We start from the raw sequence: 23,305 nt of genomic DNA, 5'->3' as shown, positions 1-23,305 counted from the left end.
ACATGTAAATCAATGAAATTACAACAAAAATTATACATAATTATAATTATACAAAAATTAACTCAAAAGAGTTTAAAGACCTAAATATAAGACATGCCACAAAATTCCTAGAAGATTACATAGGCAAAACATTCTTTGATATAAATTGTAGCAATACTTTTTTAGGTCAGCCTCCCAAAGCAAAAGAAATAGAAGCAAAAGCAAACTAGTGGCGCCTGATGAGAAGAACTGACTCATTGGAAAAGACCCGGATGCTGGGAAAGACTGAAGGCAGGAGGAGAAGGAAACAACAGAGGATGAGATGGTTGGATGGCATCACTGACTCTAGGGACATGAGTTTGAATAGGCTCTGGGAGTTGGTGATGGATAGGGAAGCCTGGCGTGCTGTAGTCCATGGGGGTTGCAAAGAGTCGAACATGACTGAGCAACTGAACTGAAAAAATAATGAATCTATATATACAACAGAAACAGATTTACAGACATAGAAAACAAACATAGATACCAAAGCAGGGAGGGATAAATTATAACAATTATTATTATATATTTAAATATTTATATTTATATAAGTAGTAACATGTAAATAATAATTATTAACCTGTAGTTATTTCATGAGAATTAAATAAACTAACACAGGGAAGGTGTTTGGGAGAGCATCGATAAACATGATTTCTATTTCTCAACATTACCAAGTGGGAGGACCATAGATACACTTCCAAGTTTGAAATTCTTGCAAAGCAAGGAGTATTTTGTAAATATCTGTCATGAGTCCACATACTTATTTTCTACAGTATCTATCCTTCTCTTTTGAAGCCATGCAGAACACATCTCTCATAGTCTCATCTTTTCAGATGTAGAAAATATTAGCATTTTTAAAGCCATAGTGTTTTAATTATATGTGGACAAAGAAAAGTGAATAAAACTTAACTGTAATAACTTCCCTGGTGGTTCAGATGGTAAAGCATCAGCCTACAATGCGGGAGACCCGGGTTCAATCCCTGGGTCAGGGAGATCTCCTGGAGAAGGGAATGGCAACCCACTCCAGTATTCTTGCCGCCACGTGCCCCCAACTTCCCCCCGCAAAAAAAAAAAGTGGCTCAAAGAAATATTTAGCCTTCCTTGGTGGCTCAGATGGTAAAGCATCTGTCTACAATGTGGGAGACCCAGGTTTGATCCCTGGGTTGGGAAGACCCCCTGGAGAAGGAAATGGCAATCCACTCCAGTACTATTGCCTGGAAAATCCCACGGACAGAGGAGCCTGGTAGGCTACAGTCCATGGGGGTCGCAGAGTCGGACACGACTGAGCGATTTCACTTTCACTTAACTATAATACCTAGACTTAAATATTAAGAATGAACGTCTCTATGCAAATGGAATCTCTATGTCTGCATTATAATAAGTTTTACTGTAATTCTTATGTGGTATTTTCTATTTAAGCATGCTAATTCTTTTCTATTAAATACAGTAAGTATTAAGTTTTTCTTACCCTGAGTGTGTTTTACTTAATACATTCATTCACACAGCAAGAATCCTGGAAGTGACTTATTTTTAGATTTTTCTAGCACTATTTTTTGTGAGAAAACTTTATCCTTGAACATGTTCTACATTTATAACTGGATCAAAATTAAAAGAATTAGATCAGTTAGGGACTCAGTCCTGATATACTTAAATTAAAAAAAAAAGTTTGATATATTTTGATTAAGTGTGAGAAATGACAAAATGTCCTCCAATTTCACAGAAAAAAAAGAATATAGCCCTTTCCCAAGCCACCTCTATTCTTTAAAAGATCAAGATTTAAAATGTTCATTTGGAAGTTCTGTTTATGTAGGGGACAGCATGTTCCCTTCACACATTAACAATGAGACCTTTGTTGAAATTTTTCAGGACATTGGTTAAGCTGGGTTGGGCTTTGTTTTACCCTCAGGATAGCGTGGACACACGAGGGCTCTGAAATACCAGTGACTAACATCCACCGCTCTTCATTACAGGGTGACAGTGGTGGGCCTCTGGTTTGTGAGAAGCCGGGAGGACAGTGGACATTGTTTGGCTTAACTTCATGGGGCTCCGTCTGCTTTTCCAAAGTCCTGGGGCCTGGAGTTTACAGCAACGTGACATACTTTGTCAAATGGATTGAAAGACAAATATACATCCGTACCTTTCTCCTGAACTAATTCCAAAGATGATCAGAGACTTTTTCCAGCAACATTCAAAGACAACGGCCTTTCCGACGGTGGAGGACGTCCTGTAGAGAGCTGTACAGGAGCACTTTTCATAGACAGGAATGCTCCACAGTGCACTGCAAATGGTCGTGTTTGTCTCAGTCGAATTTCAGGCAGTTTTTTTTTTTTTTTCCAGTTCTGTTTTTCTCTTACTTCAAGTTGAATGAAAATCTTTTAAAAACCAAAGCAAAACAGAGTTTGTTCTTCTGCCAGGCAGGCCTAACCTCAACTGTAAAGTGAAATGGTCAACTTGGGAAAGAGAAGAGTGTAGGCACCAGGGTAACAGGTTAGAGAAAGTTCCCTCTTGTCCAGTCGCAAAAGGACATTGAGATCCAGGCTAATGAATCTTTGCCAGCAAAATGAAAATTTCTCCAGCATAAGAGCATAGTGGCAAATTTCAATAACAACATCAGAGGCTTGCTTTTGATTTATGAAAAGCCAAGATAACTTACATGCCTAAGTTATTATTCTTCTAAAGTTTGCATAATTCTGAGAACTTATGAAAGACAGAGCATCCACTTAGGTAGCTGAAAGAGCAAATCCCATTGACAACAAAGTTCTTTTCACATCAATATTAGCACTTGATATGAAAAGACTGCCCATTTGGAATTTAAATCCAGGCTGTAATTGCATAGAAAAGTCTCCATAGACCCTTCCCAGAGTTAGGGTTTGTTCACTCTGTATCAGTTAGCCAACTGAGATTTTGACAACTGGGAAACTATTTGTGGGAAAAATTTCTGTCTTTGTGACAATGAAGTTGAGGTTAAACTTTGCTAAAGGAGGACTTGCTATAGAGTGGAGAGATGCAGTTTTTTAAGGAAATTAAATTGCACCCCATACCTAAGTATTTTTCAGTTTTTCTCTGTCCAGCCATACCAATAAGGTCACAGAGATGTATTTCAAAGCACAGTAAACTTTTTGCATGAATAAAAACATTTTGTAACTTTTCTTAAAAGATATTTAATAGCTGGTGTTGCCATTTCTTCCCATTGATAATTAAAAAATTAAATATGCTTTTAAGTACTATGTCATGATGCACATCAATTTATAAAGTAATTGGTGGTTAAAGTATTTTTTTCCCCACTAAAAACCTTCAAAACACAAATATTCACATGTACCTAATTTAATTTATGGGCTTTCCTGGTGGCTCAGCAGTGAAGAATCTTCCTGCTAATGCAGGAGACACTGGTTCAATCCCTGGGTTGGGAAGATCCTCTGGAGAACAAAATGGCAACCCACTCCAGTATTCTTGCCTGGGAAATCCCATGGACAGAGGAAGCTGGCAGGCTACAGTCCATGGGGTCTCAAAGAATCGGCCACGACTAAGCACCTAAACAACAACAAAGGATTTCCCCCACAGCCTGGGCTGCCCCAGCACCCCCAGAGACTACCTGCAGTTTTATACACGTCGTTTTGTACTCTCTTCTATGTGTTTGCATAGGTGACATTCACAAAGCTGTCTTGACACTTTCCATGTGATTCATCTCTTGTTCTATAGTTTGTATAAACCTATCGAGAATATAAAATCCAGCAACTGAAATTATGGTCACAACTGTATGAAAACTTAAGAACATACATCAGTTCTGTCATATAATGGAACAACTATGCTCAACTTATGTTCAGTGAAATGTATATACTGTAGTTATTTTAAATAACCCTTAATACAAATAAAATGGTATAATTTGAATTGGATGTAAAACATGGAGCAAGCCCCAGAAAATGTTTCCCACGATTATACGTTGGCAGTCAGTTTCCCACCAATCAAAATTTACTTGTCTTTTATCTCACTCCCCCAGGAACATGCTCTTTTAAATGCCACGATTTGATTAGTCTGAAAGAGTCTGCGATAATCTCTAATCACCCATTGAGTGTCCAAGGAAAACCTTAGCCCTGGTAAGAGGATAAGGATTTTTGTCTTCTAGAACACATTTTGGGAATCTAATCCAATTCCTTTATAAATCTTTTGGGGTAAAAATTATATCACAAATATATACTGTTAATTTTTCTTGGCTACTAGGAGCAAATTGGGCTCCCTCAAATTTGGTAAAATATGCTGAATACTTACCGAAAATGCTGGAACATTAGCTTAGGAAACTTTGCATAAGAGTTATTCACTTGGAAATGAGAATCTTTAAAGGCTTTATAAAGACCCCAAATCTCTGCCTGAGGACCAGATGTGTCTCAGAATCCAGAATTTTAAAAAATTTAAAAAGCATATTAAAATGTTTAGTAGCACAGTAATAAAATTATTAATATTTTTGTGGCAAAATATATGAATAACTATATTAAATAAATAGTCTTGTATCTGTTTAACCCATTGTATTTGTGCTTAATTTATGAAAACTTTTTTAATTTTCAGAGTTCCTGGGATTGCTGAATTGTAGGCAAGAAGTTGTAGACCCATAACATGAACTGTTGTGTACAGATAATTTATATCAGAGAGACTGACCTTTTTTTAGTCTTTTGGACTCATTCCTTAGATTCTAATCTTTTTTAAGTGAATCTCTCTCTAAATTTTTATTTATCAGAAGATGATGATCTCAAGGAATAAATGCTAGTTGCTATGAAGATAACAGATGATATGACACCACTGACTTTACCATATAAGGATAGGTCAAACAATACTCTTTAAAGGTATTGCTTTGCGATTTTCCTTCTCAGTTCTGGTATCAATTACTATTGGATTTGATGAGTATCAGAGTTATGACAGCTTTTAATATGTTATTTATTAAAAAGTTTAAAAAAATCATAAGAAAGCAGATAGCTACCTCCATTAGCCATATGGGATTTTGGATATGCTAGAAATCAGTCTGTATAAAAGACCATTTGCAATAATATTAGAAGGCTACAAAAAATATCAGAACAGAACAGTAGGCAACAGGTAGAAACTTAAGCCCTGAGAACACAGCTGCATAGTCATTAAAAAGAGCTTGATACAGACACAGAACATTAGCATGCAGATTTCATGAAGGAAGTTCTGGGTTGGCTGATAATTTTCAGATGAATGGATACAGAATTTTAAAAGAACTCGACAAGAATACATGATCTTATAATAATACCTGGCAGTTATGGTAGAAACTAGTTTCCTTGTTTCAATTAAAGCCAGCATACATGATTTGCAACAGCAATGGACTTGGTATAGACTTGGTATAGACCTTGGTATAGGACTAATTGGTCCTAAATGTAATTAAAAGCAAATCTAAGAACCTCATAGAATTCTCCTGAGAATCACCTGTATCAGTGTCAGTTTATAATACCTCATTTTTAGAGGTTGAAAAGAGCTTGAAAGTATTTGCATGCCAGGAAAGTTATAGGGTAAAGACGATAAACCCTCAAATGGTCTCTTGAAGATTGCTTTGATTGTCTCATTTTGATCTGGCTACTGTCAGTTTTAGAATACAGGAAATTGCCAAGGTGGCCTGGACTCAATTGATTCCATTTTCCTTACCTATGGCCTCTATCACTTCACTGACAGCATGTGTACAGAGGCAGACCTCATAAAAAGTCTTCTTTTGACTAGAAGCCAAGAGAGGAATGCATCTCCATGGACCCCTGGTATCCCCGCTGCCCCTTTCTCAGGAAGACTCCACCTCAGGAGAACACTGAGCAGAGTCAAATAAATATATGTCCCAAATGAATCCTCTTGAAAATATGTGCATTTATAGAACAACTAAAATGCTTTCACAAAATCCAAAAAGTTTCATGAAAGCATTTGAATCTGAATTACATATTTCACTTCTCTAAACTCTGTCCAGGTCAAATTCTAACGTCCATTACACATGGATCCACAAACCAACAGTAAAGGTCATCACATAGGCTCTTCCAAACATTTCCAGTAAAATGTTCCCGTCCCTTAAGGAAAAATCAAGTCATGCTGCTTTGGCAAAGGAGCCTCTTCAAAGTTGCTTTCCCAAACTTGATGGAATACTGGCATCTCCAAGAAGGATATCCTGCTTTTTTTAATCCTTTGAGGGTCCAGCCATCCCTGAGGCCTTAGTTTCAGAGAAGTCCGAGTCTAAAGCAGTTTCACATACAGGTAAGTTTCCTTTCTCAACAGCACAAGCAGTTGCCGACATCACTGCAAAGACAGCAGACGGGTCATAAATGGGTATTCTCTCTGACTCAACAGCTGAGTGGTCAGCATACTTAGATGTCAACTGATCCATCTGCCCAGTCCCTCTCCACTTCTTGAGAGCTTCAATCCTCTCCTCTGCAGGAAGTCTGTCCAAGTGTTTTGCCCTCAGAATTGGAGATGGAAAGAGGGATCCCTGAAGAACTCTGTATATAAACCTAGGTTACAAAAAGCATCACAGAATTACATTCACCTCGAATGCATTATGGACCACAAAAAATACTCACCGATTAGAAAAAGTAAAAAGGTCTGGTGGCCCTTCTTGAGGTAAAGGAGGAGGATAAGTGAACTATAAAATGGAGATAACATGAAATTAATGTTTATTAAACACTGAGAAAATAATGAGTTCCTGATTGTCCAATAAAAAATAAAATCTGTAATAAAAGTAGAGATACCAACAGAGCTACATTACAGTCTTAATGTTTTCATGTTAATGACCAGAGATGTACTAATGCCATAGGTGTTAGTTTCTTCAACAATCCCCTAGTCAATAGTCTGTTAAGTTAAATGAGACAATAAGCAGGCAGAGCGTTGGCACAGTATTTTTTAAAATGCTAGCTTCTAGTTTTCTATGGCTATTGTAACAAATTACCACAAACTTGACCCCTTCAGACCAAGCTGACAGTATTTAGGGGCTTCCCTGGTGGTTCAGCAATAAAGAATCTGCCTGCCAGTGCTGGAGACATGGGCTCAATCCTTCGGTCAGGAAGATCCTCTGGAGAAGGAAATGGCAATCCTCTCTAATATTCTTGCCTGGGAAATTCCATGGCCAGAGGAGCCTGGTGGGCTACAGTTCATAGGGTCGCAAAGAGTCAGAGATGACTTGGCAACTAAATAACAAGAACATTTGCAAAAACCTTGTTCAGTCTCCAATGTATCTAATGGGCATTTATGCCATTAGATAAGAGGGTCCGCCACAGATCTTTCCTGTGTATCTCACCTGCTTCCTTGGTGACTGCTGAGGTGACTGAGAGGATCCATGAGTCACACACCCAATCTCTTCAGCACCAGCAAAGGCTGTTCAGCCACACTCTTGGCCCTCTCTTTCGAGCATACTCCCAATAGCAAATTGCCTAATTTTAGCAACTTTTGAAATCTGGGTGGGCTGAGGATTTTCTAAATCTAGTTTCTCTGGACTTAATAGTACCTTCCCTCAATCTCTTTTCCTTCACATTTTTCCAGGTTGTTGTTCAGTTGCCAAGTTTCTATAAATAAGCAACAAGAAGAAACTAGACCAAACCTTCAACACTGAAAACTCCTCAGCTAAATACCCAAGTTCATCACTTACAAATTCTGCTTTCCACATAACAGTAGAACACACTTCAGCTAAGCTCTCTGCCACTATATTGCCAAGACTCCCTTTCCTCCAATTTCCAATAATGTTTCTCATTTCCTTCTGAGACTTTGCCAACAGTACCTTTAACACTCACATTTCTAGCTGCTGCTGCTGCTAAGTCACTTCAGTCGTGTCTAACTCTGTGCGACCCCATAGACTACAGCCTAACAGGCTTCTCCGTCCATGGGATTCTCCAGGCAAGAACACTGGAATGGGTTGCCATTTCCTTCTCCAATGCATGAAAGTGGAAAGTGAAAGTGAAGTTGCTCAGTCGTGTCTGACTCTTAGCGACCCCATGGACTCCAGCCTACCAGGCTCCTCCATCCATGGGATTTTCCGGGCAACAGTACCGGAGTGGGGTGCCCTTGCCTTCTCCCCACATTTCTAGCAACATTCCATTAATGACCATTTATGTATTTTCCAAGATATCACTTTCTCTGACCATGCTTTCTACTTTCTTCTGAATTTTCACCAGCAGGTACTTTAAGGTCCATAGTTCTATTGACAGTCTGCATACATGCCTCAAAATTCAACAGTCTATTATGTACCTCACAATTTTTCCAGGATCTGCTCATTATCTAATTTCAAAGCCTATTTCACATTTTTAGGTATTTATTACAGCAGTACCACCTTCCTATACAAGTCTGCATTTGTTTTCTATAGCTGCTACACCATAAATGTGCTGGCTCAGGACAACAGAACTTTATTTTCTCACAGTTCAGCAGGCCAAGAATTCTGAAATCTGTGTTTTCATCTCAATCCCAAAGAAAGGCAATGCCAAAGAATGTTCAAGGTACAATTGCACTCATCCTACATGCTAGCAAAGTAATGCTCAAAATTCTTCAGGCCAGGCTTCAAACAGTTCGTGAACCATGAACTTCCAGGTGTTTGAGCAGGATTTAGAAAAGGCAGAGGAATCAGAGATCAAATTGCCAACATCCACTGGATTACAAAAACAGCAAAAGAGTTCCAGAAAAACATCCACCTCTGCTTTATTGACTATGGCAAAGCCTTTGACAGTGTGGATCATGATAAACTGTGGAAAATTCTTCAAGAGATGGGAATACCAGACCACCTTACCTGCCTCACAAGAAATCTGTATGAAGGTCAAAAAGCAACAGTTAGAACTGGACATGGAACAACGGACTGGTTCCAAATTGGGAAAGGAGTACGTCAAGGCTATGTATTGTCACGCTATTTATTTAACTTACAAGTAGAGTACATCATGCGAAATGCCAGGCTGTATGAAGCACAAACTGGAATCAAGATTGCTGGGAGAAACATCAATAACCTCAGATACACAGATGACGCCACCCTTACAGCAGAAAGAGAAGAGGAACTAAAGAGCCTCTTGATGAAAGTGGTAGAGGAGAGTGAAAAAGCTGGCTTAAAACTCAACACTCAAAAAACAAAGATCATGGCATCCAGTCCCATCACTTCATGGCAAATAGACAGGGAAACAATGGAAACCGTAACAGACTTTATTTTCTTGGGCTCCAAAATCACTGCAGATGGTGACTGCAGCCATGAAATTAAAAGACGCTCGCTCCTTGGAAGAAAAGCTATGACCAAACTAGACATCATATTTAAAAGCAAAAACACTACTTTGCTAACAAAGGTCCGTCTACTCAAAGCTATGGTTTTTCCAATAGTCATGTATGGGTGTGAGAGCTGAATTATAAAGAAAGCTGAGTGCTGAAGAATTGATGCTTTTGAACTGTGGTGTTAAAGAAGACTCTTGAGAGTCCCTTGGACTGCAAGGAGATGAAACCAGTCCATCCTAAAGGAAATCAGCCCTGAATATTCACTGGAAGGACTGATGTTGAAGCTGAAACTCTAATACTTTGGCCATCTGATGTGAAGAACTGACTCACTGGAAAAGACCCTGATGCTGGGCAAGACTGAAGGCAGGAGAAGCAGATGACAGAGGATGAGATGGTTGGATGGCATCACTGACTTGATGGACATGAGTTTGAGCAAGCTCCAGGAGTTGGTGATGGACAAGGAAGCCTGGCATGCGCAGTCCATGGGGTTGCAAAGAGTTGGACATGACTGAGTGACTGAACTGAACAACAAAATCAAGGTGTCGGAAAGGCCATGCTCCCTCTTGTAGATAATTCATTTCTTGCCTCTTCCAGCTTCTGGTGGCTGCAGGCATTCCTTGCCTTGTGACCAAGGTATTTCTGTTACCATGGTCAAAGTGCATTCTCCTGTCTGTGTCAAATCTCCCCCTCTGCAAATTTGCCTCTCTGCAAATGGCACTATTTCGTTCCTTTTTATGGCTGAATATTTCATTGTGTATATATACCACTTCTTCTTTATCCATTCATCCATCGATGAACATCTAGGTTGCTTCCATGTCCTAGCCACTGTAAATAGTGCTGCTATGAATATTGGGGCACATGTGACTTTTTCAATTATGGTTTTCTCAGAGTATATTAGCCAGTAGTGGGATTGCTGGGTTAGGGGCTTGTTTGTTTTTTCAGGTTACTACAACAATAATAAGTAAAACTGTACTGTTAATGCACTTGAAAAAAATGTTCAGGTTCCAATTTTAAAGTAAGTGTTTCTTCATAAATTTTACATGTTCATCTTGTCAGTTTTTAATCTGAAAGTTGGTAATTACATTGAGAACTACAGAAGCAACAATATCCCTGGTAAACTGAGTTAAGTATATAATTGTAGCCACCCCAGAATGACTCAGATGGGTTTTTCTTATGCATTTCTAGAAGGGATGTCTATCCACAACAAAAGGTCTGTGCCCATTGTTACTTATGATGATGTGACAGATTGGGGTTGGCAAACTTTCATCCAATAGGCCAGACAGTAAGGCTTGGGGAACCAGACAGTCTGTGTTGGAACTATTCAACTCTGCTATTATAGTGCAAAAGCAGCCATAGACAGTACATAAATTAGTAAGTACGTCTATGTTCCAATAAAATGTTATTTATAAAAACAGGCAGCAGGTCAGAGTTGCTTGTGAGCCAATTTGTCAACCCTGTGAGCAAATAATATGAAATCATCATTTTGATGTTTATATCATATTTATAAAGGGAGAACAATTCTTTGCTATAGTGTTTTCAGCTAAACAGCTACATAAAACTACAAAGGGGAAAAGCTCTAAAGAGTCTGAAGAACCTATAGAGTAAAAACCCAGGCACACATCTTAGCCATTTCCATCCACATGAGAAACTGAGTTAAACTTAAATGAGGAAGATAACTGAAGTCCAAAAGGAGGTAAGCTTTCAAAGTTTATAGGTTTTAGTTGAGACTGCTACATGTCTCTCAGTACCCATTCCCCCCTTTTTCAGAAACCACCAGATTTTAGCCACTCAGAGTTCTGCATATGCAGATTCTAGGTAATGAGATATGAGCAGTGATGGATATTACATCTGGGTCATATCATTATGAAAAAGAATAAAAAGAGGAAAGTTGGAAAGCTACACGCCCTCCATCTTCTCTTTCTCCCTCCTGAAGGCAGAGATGCAGGGCAGGGATCCAGGACCAGAGTGTACTGGTGGTGACCAGCTTCAGTCATGCACATGAAGGCAACGCCCTTGGGAGCCAGCAGAACAAAAGACAAAGCAAAGGATCTGAGTCCTTCAATAACTTTGGGAAGCAAAATTGCCCTATCCCTGTGGACTATCAACTAGACTAGAAATTTCCTTGAAAGAGAAATAAATCTTTTCATTTGCTTAAGCCACTTTTGTACTCTGGTAAAAGAGATAAAACCAATATTTTAACTACCACACAGACCGACTTTTCTACTACTAAACATGACGGTCTAACCATCTATTCTTAGTAGTGGCTAGAAGAATTCTAAACCTATGATTTTGCTTACTCTCCTGATGATAAAACAAATACCATACCTGGGCAGTAGAGCAACACAGGTTGTGAGAACACAAACCAAGTAGAACACTGGATCTGCCATGTGCTCCTGCATAATCCAGTAGGGGTTGGACGGTGGGTTGCAAGTCACACACATGGCTCCAAAAGCCAAGGCAAAGCAAAAATAGCACAAGATGCTCCCAGCGATGACCAGCATGTGGATCCAAGTCTGCAAGACAAGAAGAGCAAGGGAAATGAATACACTCTGATGGTTTCACAGTCTGGCAAAATCTGCTCTTTTGAAGAAACATTGTATTTAAGCAGTGGGTAAACGGTATAACAAATCAGTGAACAAAACACAAAATATCGAAGCACAAGAGCATCCTTCATGAATAGTTCATATCACTGTTTAAGTTATATAAAATGAAATCAAATGCCAAAAAGTAACTCTGATGACTAGCTCATTTTGTATTGTCCATGCTTGGGCTTTCCAGGTGGCTCAGATGGTAAAGAATCTGCCCGCAGTGTGGGAGACCCAGGTTCGATCCCTGCGTCAGGAAGATCCCCTGGAGAAGGGACTGACAATATACTCCAGTATGCTTGCCTGGGAAACCCCATGGACAGAGGAGCCTGGTGGACTACAGTCCATGGGGTCGCAGAGTCCCACAACTAAGTGACTAACATACACACATGCTCCATGAGGTATTAGGATTTTCTCCTTATTTTTCCACATAGTCACTTAGTGGTCTGTTTCTTCTTTGAGATAATACCTTAATCCAGTGAACTTCAAACTTTATCCATTTAAGTAGGTGGTAGATATCACTGTTGATCACCAATATCTCATTCTCTGCCTCTAATAAACACTCAAAAGAATTGCATTTCCCCACTCCCTTGAAATAAGCATGGCTATGTCTTGCTTGGACCAAAGAAATATGAATGGAAGGGATGTGCAAAAATTTCCAGTTAGAAGCATGGAAGAGCAGACGTGCAATTTTCCATACTGTCTCCTTTCTTTCCATGTTTGACCAAGATGTTCTTTTTGGGAATAATTTCAGGTGGTACAGCTACAAGACATGGCTTAGGTCACTGAGCCACTCCTTGGAGGATAATCGCTCTGAAGTTCTCTGCAACCTTAGTAACTCTACATGAACAAGATACACATCTTTGTATATCACATTATAACCCATCCACCTTCATAACTACACAGAGCTTGCATTATTATTTTTATTATTTTGCTATAAACAGGCTCACTAAATAACTTTATTTAGAAAGAAAAGCAGATCACTACCTTAAATGTAATATCTGCATTTCCTATCATAACAGCTTTGAGTCTGGAGTCTGATCTATGTTTGTTACAAAAGGAAATTAGCAAGAGTTACTGTGATAAAACATGATAGCCCCAAACAGACTTGTTTAACATAATCTAAAGTATGAAAGAGAGTCACTTTCACATTATCTAGTCGTGTTATTTAGTGCAGTGTACAGTCCCACCTAAAATCACTGTGTACACCATGGTGGTATTTATTAGTCTTTTGGGGGAAGAATGCTTTTATTAATCTTCTTTACTTTCTAGGCCTAAAATTCTCAAACAAGATGCAATTTTCTGTTTTCTTTTTCACCTTGCAAAGTATTTTCCCAGGATAGATATCTTCACAAAAATCACAAAACAGTTCATATTTTGTAAACATGCACAAAATGCTCAGAAAATGTTGGATGAATCCTCAATTAAGATCCTTATGCCAAAAACAAACAAACAAACAAAAAAGATCCTTATGCCAACGCAGATATAGGGAGTAGACATGTGGACACAAGGAGGGGGGTTAATTGGGAGAATGGGACTGACATACGAGCAGTGCCATATGTAAACGGATGGCTAGTGGGAAGCTGCTGTATAGCACGGGGAGTTCAGCTCAGTGCTTATGGTGACCCAGAGGGGTGGGATGCGTGGAAGTTCCAAGAGGGAGGGGATATATGTATAAATATAGATCCGGGTTTGATCCCTGAGTCGGGAAGATCCCCTGGAGAATGGAATGGCTATCCACCCCAGTATTCTTGCCTGGAAAATTCCATGGACAGAGAAGCCTGGCAGGCTATGGTCCATGGGTTCACAAAGAGTGGGACTTGACTGAGTGACTAACACTTTCACTTTCATAGCGGATTCACCTTGTTGTACAGCAGAAAATAAAACACTGTAAAGCAACTAGGGCTTCTCCAGTTAAAAAAAAGATCTTTATGCCTCCAAAGACAATGGTTTTTTTTCTTTATCAAATGTTTTTCCTTCTCACTGAGCCCTACTGCCAGGGTTTTCTTTTTCCTTTTAAGAAGTACTTTTGGCAAGTGAGAAGTAACTTGATGGAGTTGACTTGTTTAAATAAATGGATGCAGATAAAGTCAAGGGATGCTGGGTAAAAACCAACAGGGAGAGGGGAGAAGTGACAGTGAGATGGTGAGTAAAAGGTGATGGAAACCAACTCATATTCTCGGAATGACTGTTACTGACAGTAGACCTCCGGAGGCCATGAGCTCTATCCCACCCTGCAGTGTGAGAAACAATCCTTTAATGATACATTCTTTATATAGTACTCATTGTTCTTAGCACCTCGCTTCTGCTTCCCTTCTCTTAGTGAAGACTCCCAGGATTATGTGCAATCTTGACAAAACCTTCCTCTTTCGCCAAAGCCTGTGACTGGAGTTAAGGAAATAGAATTCTGTCACCAGGGACTGAATTTGGAACACAACGAATGAGGCAAGAGAGAAAATGACTGGGACCAGTTCAGACTGCAGTGCCACCCTGACAAGCTTATCCATTGCTTTCTGTTCCCTGGATCTCGAGTCACTCTGAATCCTCAGGACATCTTTTTGTTTGTTTTACTATGATTCTTCAATATATTTTTAATAACTTTTCTATTTGCTCAGGTTAGCTAAAATAGATTGCTGTTGCTCATAACCACTGAACCCAAACGGACACTTGGCATATTAGCATCTTTGCAACACCTTTTGACATCAGAACTTATGACATTTCCTTAGGTAGTAGCCAAAAGTATCTACATAAGAGTTTAAAAATGAAATTAAATACATACTAAAATAATCCCCAATATTTTAGTTCTAGAATTCCCTTTACTCTTCCCATCTGGTATCTGTAGATATAAACTTTTTATAATACTTTAGGCTTATAAAGTTTGGTTATAGAAGGTTATAAGCAAAGCATGTGATGCCAAAAATATTCAGCCCTACCTAAAAAATTATTACATCATGAGATTATAAAAAATTATAATCTCATGATATAACCTCATATATCATTTAAAACTGTAATTTCACCAGGCTATTTCCTATATAAAATGCATCACCAGTAAGATGTTAAATCACCTCAAACATTGGTTATTTAATTATTCATTTATTTATTCAAATATTTTTTGAGCACCTACTGTGTGCCAGCCTTGTCCTAGATACGGGTATACAATGGTAAACAAAACATGAATTCTGCCCTCAAGAAGATTACAGTCTAATGTAGAAGACAAACATGAATAGTATAATCACATAATTAAATGAAGAATTATAAATTATTATTAGGATTATGAATAAAGTAAGAGGATAATAGGAGAAGATGGATGGTTAGGAAAGGAAATGCTGCCTGAGAGAAGCAGCATTTTTGCTGAAACCAAAAAAAGCTAAAGAAACAAAAACTTTTGATCTGGGTAAAGTACAGGGATCCAAAAGTAAGCAAGGGATGCTCCCATCAGAAGATATGGTCAGTGCTAAGACCCTGATGTGCTAATGAGCTCACTGTACCTGAGAAAAAGAGGGACAGTGTGGTGCTAGTCCACAAATAAGTGGAAATGACATTGGAGAAAGAAGAGGCGGCATGGCTGCATGAAGCATAATAGGCTGTCTTAGGGCTTTTAGATTTTATTCCAAGTAAAATCGGAAGCCACTGAAGGGTTTTACCCAAAGGAGAGCAAAAAGGTGTGATTTATATTTCAAAAGGATGATTTTGATTGCTTTGTAGAGAAGGGCCAGCAGAGTCAAGAGTCAAGGTGAGAAGATCAAGGAGGCTGTAGCTATAATTCAGGAAGAAATGACAGAGGCTTTGACGACAGCAGAAACAATGGAAGTGAATGAGCAGCATAAATAATTACAGAGGCAGTTTCCATACTAGCTTTGTTTCATAGCTATCCTGCAATCACTTTGAAGAAAAGACTTAACTTTATCATTTAGTTGACAACTAAGTTCAAAAAGACCTAGGTATAAATGAAATGGATGGTAAAACTTTTGGAGGGAGAAAAAAAATTTTTTTTGTTTATGAGAAAAGCATAAAATCATTACTTACAAAAGTCACTATACCAGGATTATGGCACAACACCTGTTTTCATTTTAGTTGAAAGGCATCAGCTTGGTCTTGAAGAATGCTGGCCAATGCTAGTAATTATTTCTCCAGCCTGACTCACACCATGAACCATTCACACCATGAGCACCACCAAGCGGACCAGGCAGGTGTTCCCCACTGCCCCTGGCCGCACATTAACCTTAGCGTAACAGCGCTCAACAATCCACAAGAGTGGCTGTGAGAGTGGCTTCTTCCTTGGAGTCATTACTCTTCTCTTTACCATTTGTTTTCTAGGCATGAAGACATTTCCCCAAGAACAGTTGCAGGCTACTTCAGAGGCAGAAAAACCACTCACCAAACTCTTGCTTTCTATCACCAGATGGAGGAGAATGACGAACAGAGCAGCTGTGTTCAGGGGGTTTCCAAATGTAAAGATGTCAATGTCTGAGCCCTGGTAGGTCTACAAAGAGAGGATAAAAGTTGGTGATCTTGGAGAGTTGTGCACACTCTGGTGTATCATCACTTTATTCCATGGCCCAAATGAGGACTGAGTCCCTTTCTTCAGTGTTCTTAATAATTGGTCATTTAGAATAAACTTGAACATTTTTAGAAAAAGAGACTGAATCCCAGACAGGCCAGCTAATCTTTGGATTTTTCAGTTGGAATTATTTTTTATTCTGAATCTTAATTCATCTTCCTTGATTCTTTTACTTATGCTTCTGATTCTTTGAAGTACACAGAAATTTCAAATATGTTCCACTTAACAGAGCTGCAAACCTTTGAAGCAGATACTATGACTAACTTGAGTTTTTATCATGGTTAAGTAAATATCCACCCCTTTCATATGCTTATGTCTTCAAGTCCTTAAAGTACTCCTCACATGACACAGGTTTCTGATATTTTACAATTCTAGTCATTCTTTTCTAAATATACTTTAGATTGCCTTACTTATATTCCTCTTGAAATACAGTATACCTTGAATATTCTAGGTGGGTAAATTCAAGTAGTTTTATTTGAATAAAGAATGAAAATTGTTAAAGACTATTACCTTTTCCCTTTTTGTTAATGAACTTTTGTTAACCATCCATGATCAAATTAGCGTTTTCTTCTGGCGAGGGAGGTGGGTGAATGGGCAACTATATCATGCTGCTTGGTATTGGTCTAAATTTTTTAAATTAATTCTTTGTTTAGTCATATTTTTTCCATTTTTTACCTGCAATAACAGGGTGTTTTTTTTTTTTTTATTAAATTTTTAGTTTGGGGGATACTACTTAAATTTAATACTCTGAATGTCATCCTGGTAGAATTAGTCCAGCACTGACTAATAATAGCTTTCATATTCTGACTTTGCCTCTCTGATTTTGACTCATCTAATTATACGCCAGGCTTTCAACTTTATTCAAGTCATTGATGAAAATTATCAAGCAGTACAGGGCTAAAAAGAGAACCAAAAGGATGCAGCTAGGCGCTTCTCTTCAAATTTAACCCGTTACCTACCATCTAGGTACCTCTCTTCAAATTTAACCCACTACCCTACCATATTTGAGAGAAGCATTATATTTAGCATTATATTTAGTTATATATTTAGTTTAGTTATATATTTAGAAGCATTATATTTAGTTAATAACTTAATTCCATGAGCAATCTACCCTCGTATACCTACTCTAAATGCTGACACCAGTGACAGAGAACAAAGAGGCACCATTTATTCATTAACAACAAATCCTTTGAGTGAACAAGGACTCACATAGTAAGGCACGAAGAAGCAGACCAGGCTCTGATAAAAGGCGTCCAACAAAGTGATCCAGAAGGTGAGGGGTAAGTATGCCTGAAAACAAAGAAGACATTGGGGAGGGAGAAAGATTAATAAGGGTCAAAGCAAAATCAAGGAACACCCCCAGCCAGGGCTTGTTTTGCTTCTCTGAGAGAAAACTCTACTCCTTCAGTCTCTCATTCATGACAAAGGTCAGATCTGTAAGTAATAGTGAAAGAATGAGGGGGTGACAATTGAATAAAATGAGTTCACAGGTGAAAAAAAACCTGAAGGAACTCCTCAACTTGTATTGCTTCTAACACTGGATCAATCTTAGTCCCTTCCCATGATCTAGGAGGTCCTGTGTGGTCTTCTCATTGAAATCCCTGCTCTCCAGGGTCACACCCTCCTGGTCTAATCTTCATTCACCATCCTCCCAACACACAGACTTCATCTGTTTCTCAAATATGCCAAATCCCTTCTTTCCTCAGGGCTTCCCCTGTGCTGTTATCTCTGCTAGAAATTCTTCCTAGACCTCCTACACAACCAGGTCCTCATTATTCATACCCTAATTCAAATATCACTCTTCATAGAGGCATAGACCCCAGACCAATCTAAAAGTTATGTCCAGTTATCATTTACTATTAACACCAGGGATCCTTAGAAATCTTTCCTCACAATCGGAAATCATCTTGTTTACCTAATCATTTCCTGTTTCTCTCAACAGAATGCAAGCTTCATAAAGTGGGACCTAGATTCTTTTATTCAAGTGATTAAAACAGTGCCTGGTATACAGCAAGTACCCAACAAATATTTCTCGGATTAATAAACTATTTTTACCTAACTTTTCATGTGCTAAACTGCTTCCTACCAGAAGCCTGCAGAAAGAGAAAGATCAAGTATAAATACCAAATGATTGAAAACAGGTTTTCAAATAAAAGATAATTCTGAACAAATAATACTGTGTGTACAGAAGGATTCTGAGGCTCCATTCAGACCTGACAGGAAGGATGGAGGGCTATGGTTTATTAGTGATGTCTGCCACGGACAAAAATGACAACACATATATCATGCCTTTGAGCTACTTTTTCCTTTTCTTAACATGTTTATAGTCTTATTTCCTTTAAAATGAAAAAAGAGGCTGAAATTTTCTTCAAAATGGGTAGCTGTCTTCTAAAACTTTATAAGTGTTCGAAATCTCCATATACATTCTTCCAGCCCTCAAAAGAAGTTTGAGGCCTCTATCTTTTTTTCTTTTGTTTTTTAATTTCTTTGTCCTCTGGAAAAATCAAAGTGATGAAGAGTGATGGTTTCCAGTCTACTTTCCCCTGTATCTTCTGTTACAATTTCTCATTGGAATGATGGAATCTTCTACCTGCCTTTCTTCGAGTGTCCATAAACTAAGCACAATCAAATGGGTGGAAGAGAATGCAGCGGAGTCAAAAGGGCCACCAAAATGTCATTGGACAAGAGAGAATAATTCCAGGGTAAGTTAAAATATAGCTCCATGCTTCTAGGGGAATGGAGGCTGCTCAAAATACCTAGAGCCAAAAGGTAACAAGTACACCTTCTTCACAGTCATGTGAATTAGGGGACTTCGGGGTAGAGAAGTGTCAAAGATAAGACAGATGAGAGGCTGAAAGGAGTAACTCATGAGATCCCTGGAAACTGAGAGGCAAAAATCTGGACATGAGGTTAAAGCCAGAAGGCTGTGTGGGTGAAGAAAGATGGTAATAGATGACAGCTGTTTGGAAGGGACACCTCTCACTGCGGCCTTCCAGACCCATCTCCTTTCAAGGAGAGAGATGCTATAACCCTGGAAAGTTATCTTTCATGACACCAAAGACAGGAAATGGCCCAAACATAAAACAGAATTTGTTTGGAGGCCAAGTTCACAGAAAGGACAGCTCTTCTGGAAGGTAAATCAATGAAATCAATTACCTTTTATCAATAGCCACATGCTGGGACACTGCCTGCAATCACCATGTATTACAAAACTGGCCAGCTCAGTAGAACACTGTGTGCACAGAATTGATAGCAGGGCTCAACAACAGGAAACAATGACCTCAACTCTTCCAGGGTAAAGACCAATTACAATCTTCAGGCTGTACAAATGGGCTTCTGAAACACCAGCTATAAAAACATTAAAGATCTCCCTTCTATCCTTCTTTCCTCAATGGACTTGGAATTTTACTTAGACCTGGGGTGCAGGACAACTTCATTACTGTCAGCCACACATTTCTGCACCCCTGGCTTTGAACCTTAAGTCAGATTGGACTTTTTTAGAATACCCCATTTGGTTCTTTGATTGAAATGAATTGGATGAAACTGAAGAACTGTAAGGATTTCCTCCTCCCTGGAAGCTGACTTTTCCTTGCATTGACTGCCCCATGAGCCTTTCCCTTCTCCAGGGGATCTTCCCAAACCAGAGATTGAACCCACATCTCCCGAATTGCAGGCGGAGTCTTTACAAGCTGAGCCACAAGAGAAGCCCAAGAATACTGGAGAGGGTAGCGTATCCCTTCTCCAGCCGATTTTCCTGACCCTGGAATCAAACCAGGGTCTCCTGCATTGCAGGCAGACTCTCTACCAACTGAGCTATCAGGGAAGCCCATACCCATGAGCCTAAGGATATTAACTTACTTTCCAGTCTGGAAAGGCAGTTCAAGCCAGAAGAAAGTTGGATAGACAAAAATAAAGCATCATTTTATATTTAGGATTTCCTCAAATTTCTGGTTAAGTCTAGGGGTGGGGTAAAAACAACATTGAGAGTGTAATATGGCTGAACTTTTATACATATTATCTTACTTAATCTTCACATAATCTCCATAAATAAAGAAACTGGAGTACAGGCAAGTTAAGTAACTTACCAAGGTCACATACCACTGAGCCAGAATGTAAACTCGGGCTAACCATCACCCATCATTTGTAACATGTGCTGTTCTGGGTCAGTGTCTTCAGAATAGTGAGTCCAGTGAAACCCAATGCATGAATTTTTACCATGGGTCTCATTTTCATTTCTCCAGCCCTTTGACAGGAAATCCTCTTTCCCAATCCTGTCCACGTGGTTAAGCTCTGCCCTCAGGAAAGATCCATATCCCAGGTCTGGTTGGTGAGAAAATGATCTTTCTAGTCACAACGATACACACAGGGAAAAGCATAGGACTCAAATCCCAACACACAAGACCTGAATTCGATGCCTGGGTAGGGAAGATCCCCTAGAGAAGAGAATGGCAACCCCCTTCAGTATTCTTGCCTTGAGAATCCAATGGACAGAGGACCCTGGCAAGCTACAGTCCACGGCATTGCAAAGAGTTGGACGTGACTGAGCAACTAACACTGTCACCGTCAGCTGAGCCACGGAGTCATAACCAGCACATTTACATCTGATTTAAGAATAATGGTGTCTTACACAGCATTGTAAATCAACTACACTCCAGTACAAAATAAAAATTAAATTAAAAAAAGAATAATAGATGTCACCATTAGTCCTCGATTTTGCAGTTATGGGGCCAATATATTTCCCTTTTTCATTAAGCCAATTTGAGGTGGTTTTCTGTCACCTGAAACCGAAGAGTCCTGACTAACACAGACTTCTTCTTAAGGCTAGAATATTTTACCAGACTAAGCCCTCAGCTTTGTCCATTTACAGGTATCTACAGGTTGCTGGTCCACCTCAGTCCCTGTGATCCTGAGCACTTGTGAGAGCACTTTGGATTTCTGGCCATTAAATAGCAAAGGGGTTGGGAGCACCCAGGGAGTGAAGATAACATCAATGTTCTTTCAGCAACGCAGCAGAGGCTTGGGAACTGGGGTTCATCTGCGCCACCCATGAGCTCGGTGACATGGGTGGATTACTTAAGATACCTCCCTGTGCCTTACTTTCCTCATCTACAGAGTGGCTAACGATAGCACCTATTCTGCAGAGTCATTTTGAGAATTACATTTATGTATGCTAAGCACCTTACATACATAAATGTATGTATGCATATATATATGCCTGGCATATAAGAGGCATTACATAATGTTCATAAGGCTATCTCAAAAATAGTTATTAATTTTGTAAAAGATGAACTGGACAAATGAAAAGAGTTTTGAGACAACTAGCTCAATTGGTGATTATAATATTTTGGGTAAGAGGTAATGAGGGCAGAGAGAAGGATGGAGAGGGGACAGATATAAGGGATATATCGGAGGTGGGTGGACAGGACTGAGAAGTTAATTAAGTGGAAGGTGGACACAGGTTTAGGGAGAGGGAGGCAGTAAGATCATGCCACTATTTCACATGACAGTAAAACCTGAAGAATTTAATTTTGGCTTCAGAACCAGACTAAGAAGGGTTCCCATCCCAGTTCTGCTATTTTTTTTTTTTCATAGCTATGAGATTTCTGGAAAAATTCATCAGCCCCTTTGAAGTTCAGATTCTTCATCTTAGAATGGGAACACCACCAGGTTCTCTCTCAAAGTGCTTTGTGAAGATAAATGGGACTGTGAATACGTCATAGTTTGCCCAAGAGAAGGCGCCGGGGGTTTAGGAAATACTAGATAATGTTATTTGTAAGGTCTGAAGACTGGATTTCTTCTTAGAAGCACCTGAGGTCTTTCAAAGTTTTCTTTTCTCTCAGAAATGAGTAACTTTATGTCTGTTGTATTAGTAGAGATCTTTGGAAACAAACACAGATGATTCAGATACGTTTCAATACACCAGAGTATTTGAGCCAAGCACCCTGGAAGATGCCTGACTTTGACGACGGCTGTGTATTGGTGTGCACGTTTTTGCTGTAGCACCCACCTCTGACCTCTGGCCACTCCTGTAGAGCTCGGGCAGCTGCATGAGAGTCTCTGCAGACACGTCTTTCTCCAGGACTCCATAAATGACGGGAGGTGCAGATGTGAAAAGGAGGTTGAAGAAGATCAAAACCCAGTAGTCAGTCATGGATGTTCCTGAAAACCCACAAAAGAACTGGTACCAGAAAAGGAGGTTCACGTAGGCCTAGGGACACAAAGAGAAAAAGTCACATCTTAGAGTCTGCTATGAGAGCCATGACCACATATGCCACGCAGTGCTGTTCTGAATGGTGTGATCTCAGCCTCTCAGTACAGCTTCTTTGCTGACAGAATAGAGAACCACAGCTGACCTTACAGCTTTTTTTTGGTAAATGTTTTATTAAAACACACACACACACACAGACTGTTTACTATGTGGTGCTGGCATGCATGGTTCTAAGAGCTTTATAATTCATTCATTTAATTTTCGTAACAACTTGGAAATTATTGTTGTTCCTATTTTTACAGATGAGCAAAGTGAGGCATGGAGAGGCTAAGGAACTTGCCTAAAGTTAGCCGGCAAATAAGTGGCAGAGCCAGGATTCAAATAGAGACATTCCAGTTCCAGATGAAGAGAAGCTGGACCCGTGCTGGTAGGTGGCAGCCATCACAACACATGTTCATTCAATTGCTTTCTGGGTTCTCAATTATTCTTTTCGTGGTGAAGTGGGATGGTGCCAGTGGGTGGGCAATCATCTCAGTTTGCTTGAAGCAAAGGAGTTTCTTAGGACATAGTACTCTTACGACTTAAACAAGGGCAGACCCAGGCAAACCAGGACAGGTGGTCATCCCAGAGGCAGGCACATACATTCAACATGGTTTCAGTATTTTGTCTCATGTGCAGTAAGTCTTCAATAGCAAAAGCTTTCTGCCCTGAAGCAATGTAGGA

General features: G+C 39.4%; 2 protein-coding genes and 1 non-coding gene across 12 annotated transcripts in view; 1 reads left to right on the top strand and 2 right to left on the bottom strand.

The window, feature by feature from the left end:
• The window catches only part of CORIN (corin, serine peptidase), a 309,411-nt gene extending 304,882 nt beyond the window's left edge, over positions 1–4,529 (top strand). For all 3 annotated transcript variants that reach the window (XM_005207933.5, XM_024993569.2, XM_002688245.6), the window contains one exon: positions 1,986–4,529. In XM_005207933.5, the coding sequence (XP_005207990.1) occupies positions 1,986–2,168 (183 nt within the window). In that variant the 3' untranslated portion in view covers positions 2,169–4,529. The remainder of the gene's footprint in view (positions 1–1,985) is intronic.
• A 394-nt stretch (positions 4,530–4,923) lies between these two features.
• The window catches only part of ATP10D (ATPase phospholipid transporting 10D (putative)), a 136,222-nt gene continuing 117,840 nt past the window's right edge, over positions 4,924–23,305 (bottom strand). For 6 of the 8 annotated variants that reach the window (XM_024993335.2, XM_024993338.2, XM_024993337.2 and 3 more), the window contains 5 exons: positions 22,382–22,582; positions 17,584–17,664; positions 16,192–16,296; positions 11,554–11,741; positions 4,924–6,506 (listed from right to left, as the gene is read on the bottom strand). In XM_024993335.2, the coding sequence (XP_024849103.1) occupies positions 6,176–6,506; positions 11,554–11,741; positions 16,192–16,296; positions 17,584–17,664; positions 22,382–22,582 (906 nt within the window). In that variant the 3' untranslated portion in view covers positions 4,924–6,175. Of the gene's footprint in view, positions 6,507–6,575; positions 6,638–11,553; positions 11,742–16,191; positions 16,297–17,583; positions 17,665–22,381; positions 22,583–23,305 lie in introns of all 8 variants that reach the window. The other 2 variants (XM_024993336.2, NM_001105628.2) reach the window with 2 other exon arrangements.
• TRNAC-GCA (transfer RNA cysteine (anticodon GCA)) lies at positions 20,125–20,197 on the bottom strand. The gene has a single exon. It is a non-coding gene; the product is annotated as a tRNA-Cys (tRNA).

This window comes from Bos taurus, chromosome 6 (genome assembly GCF_002263795.3).
Source record: "Bos taurus isolate L1 Dominette 01449 registration number 42190680 breed Hereford chromosome 6, ARS-UCD2.0, whole genome shotgun sequence".
Classification (NCBI taxonomy): domain Eukaryota; kingdom Metazoa; phylum Chordata; class Mammalia; order Artiodactyla; family Bovidae; genus Bos; species Bos taurus.
The sequence above is the reverse complement of the archived record's forward strand: the minus strand, read 5'-3'. Positions and strand labels throughout refer to the sequence as shown.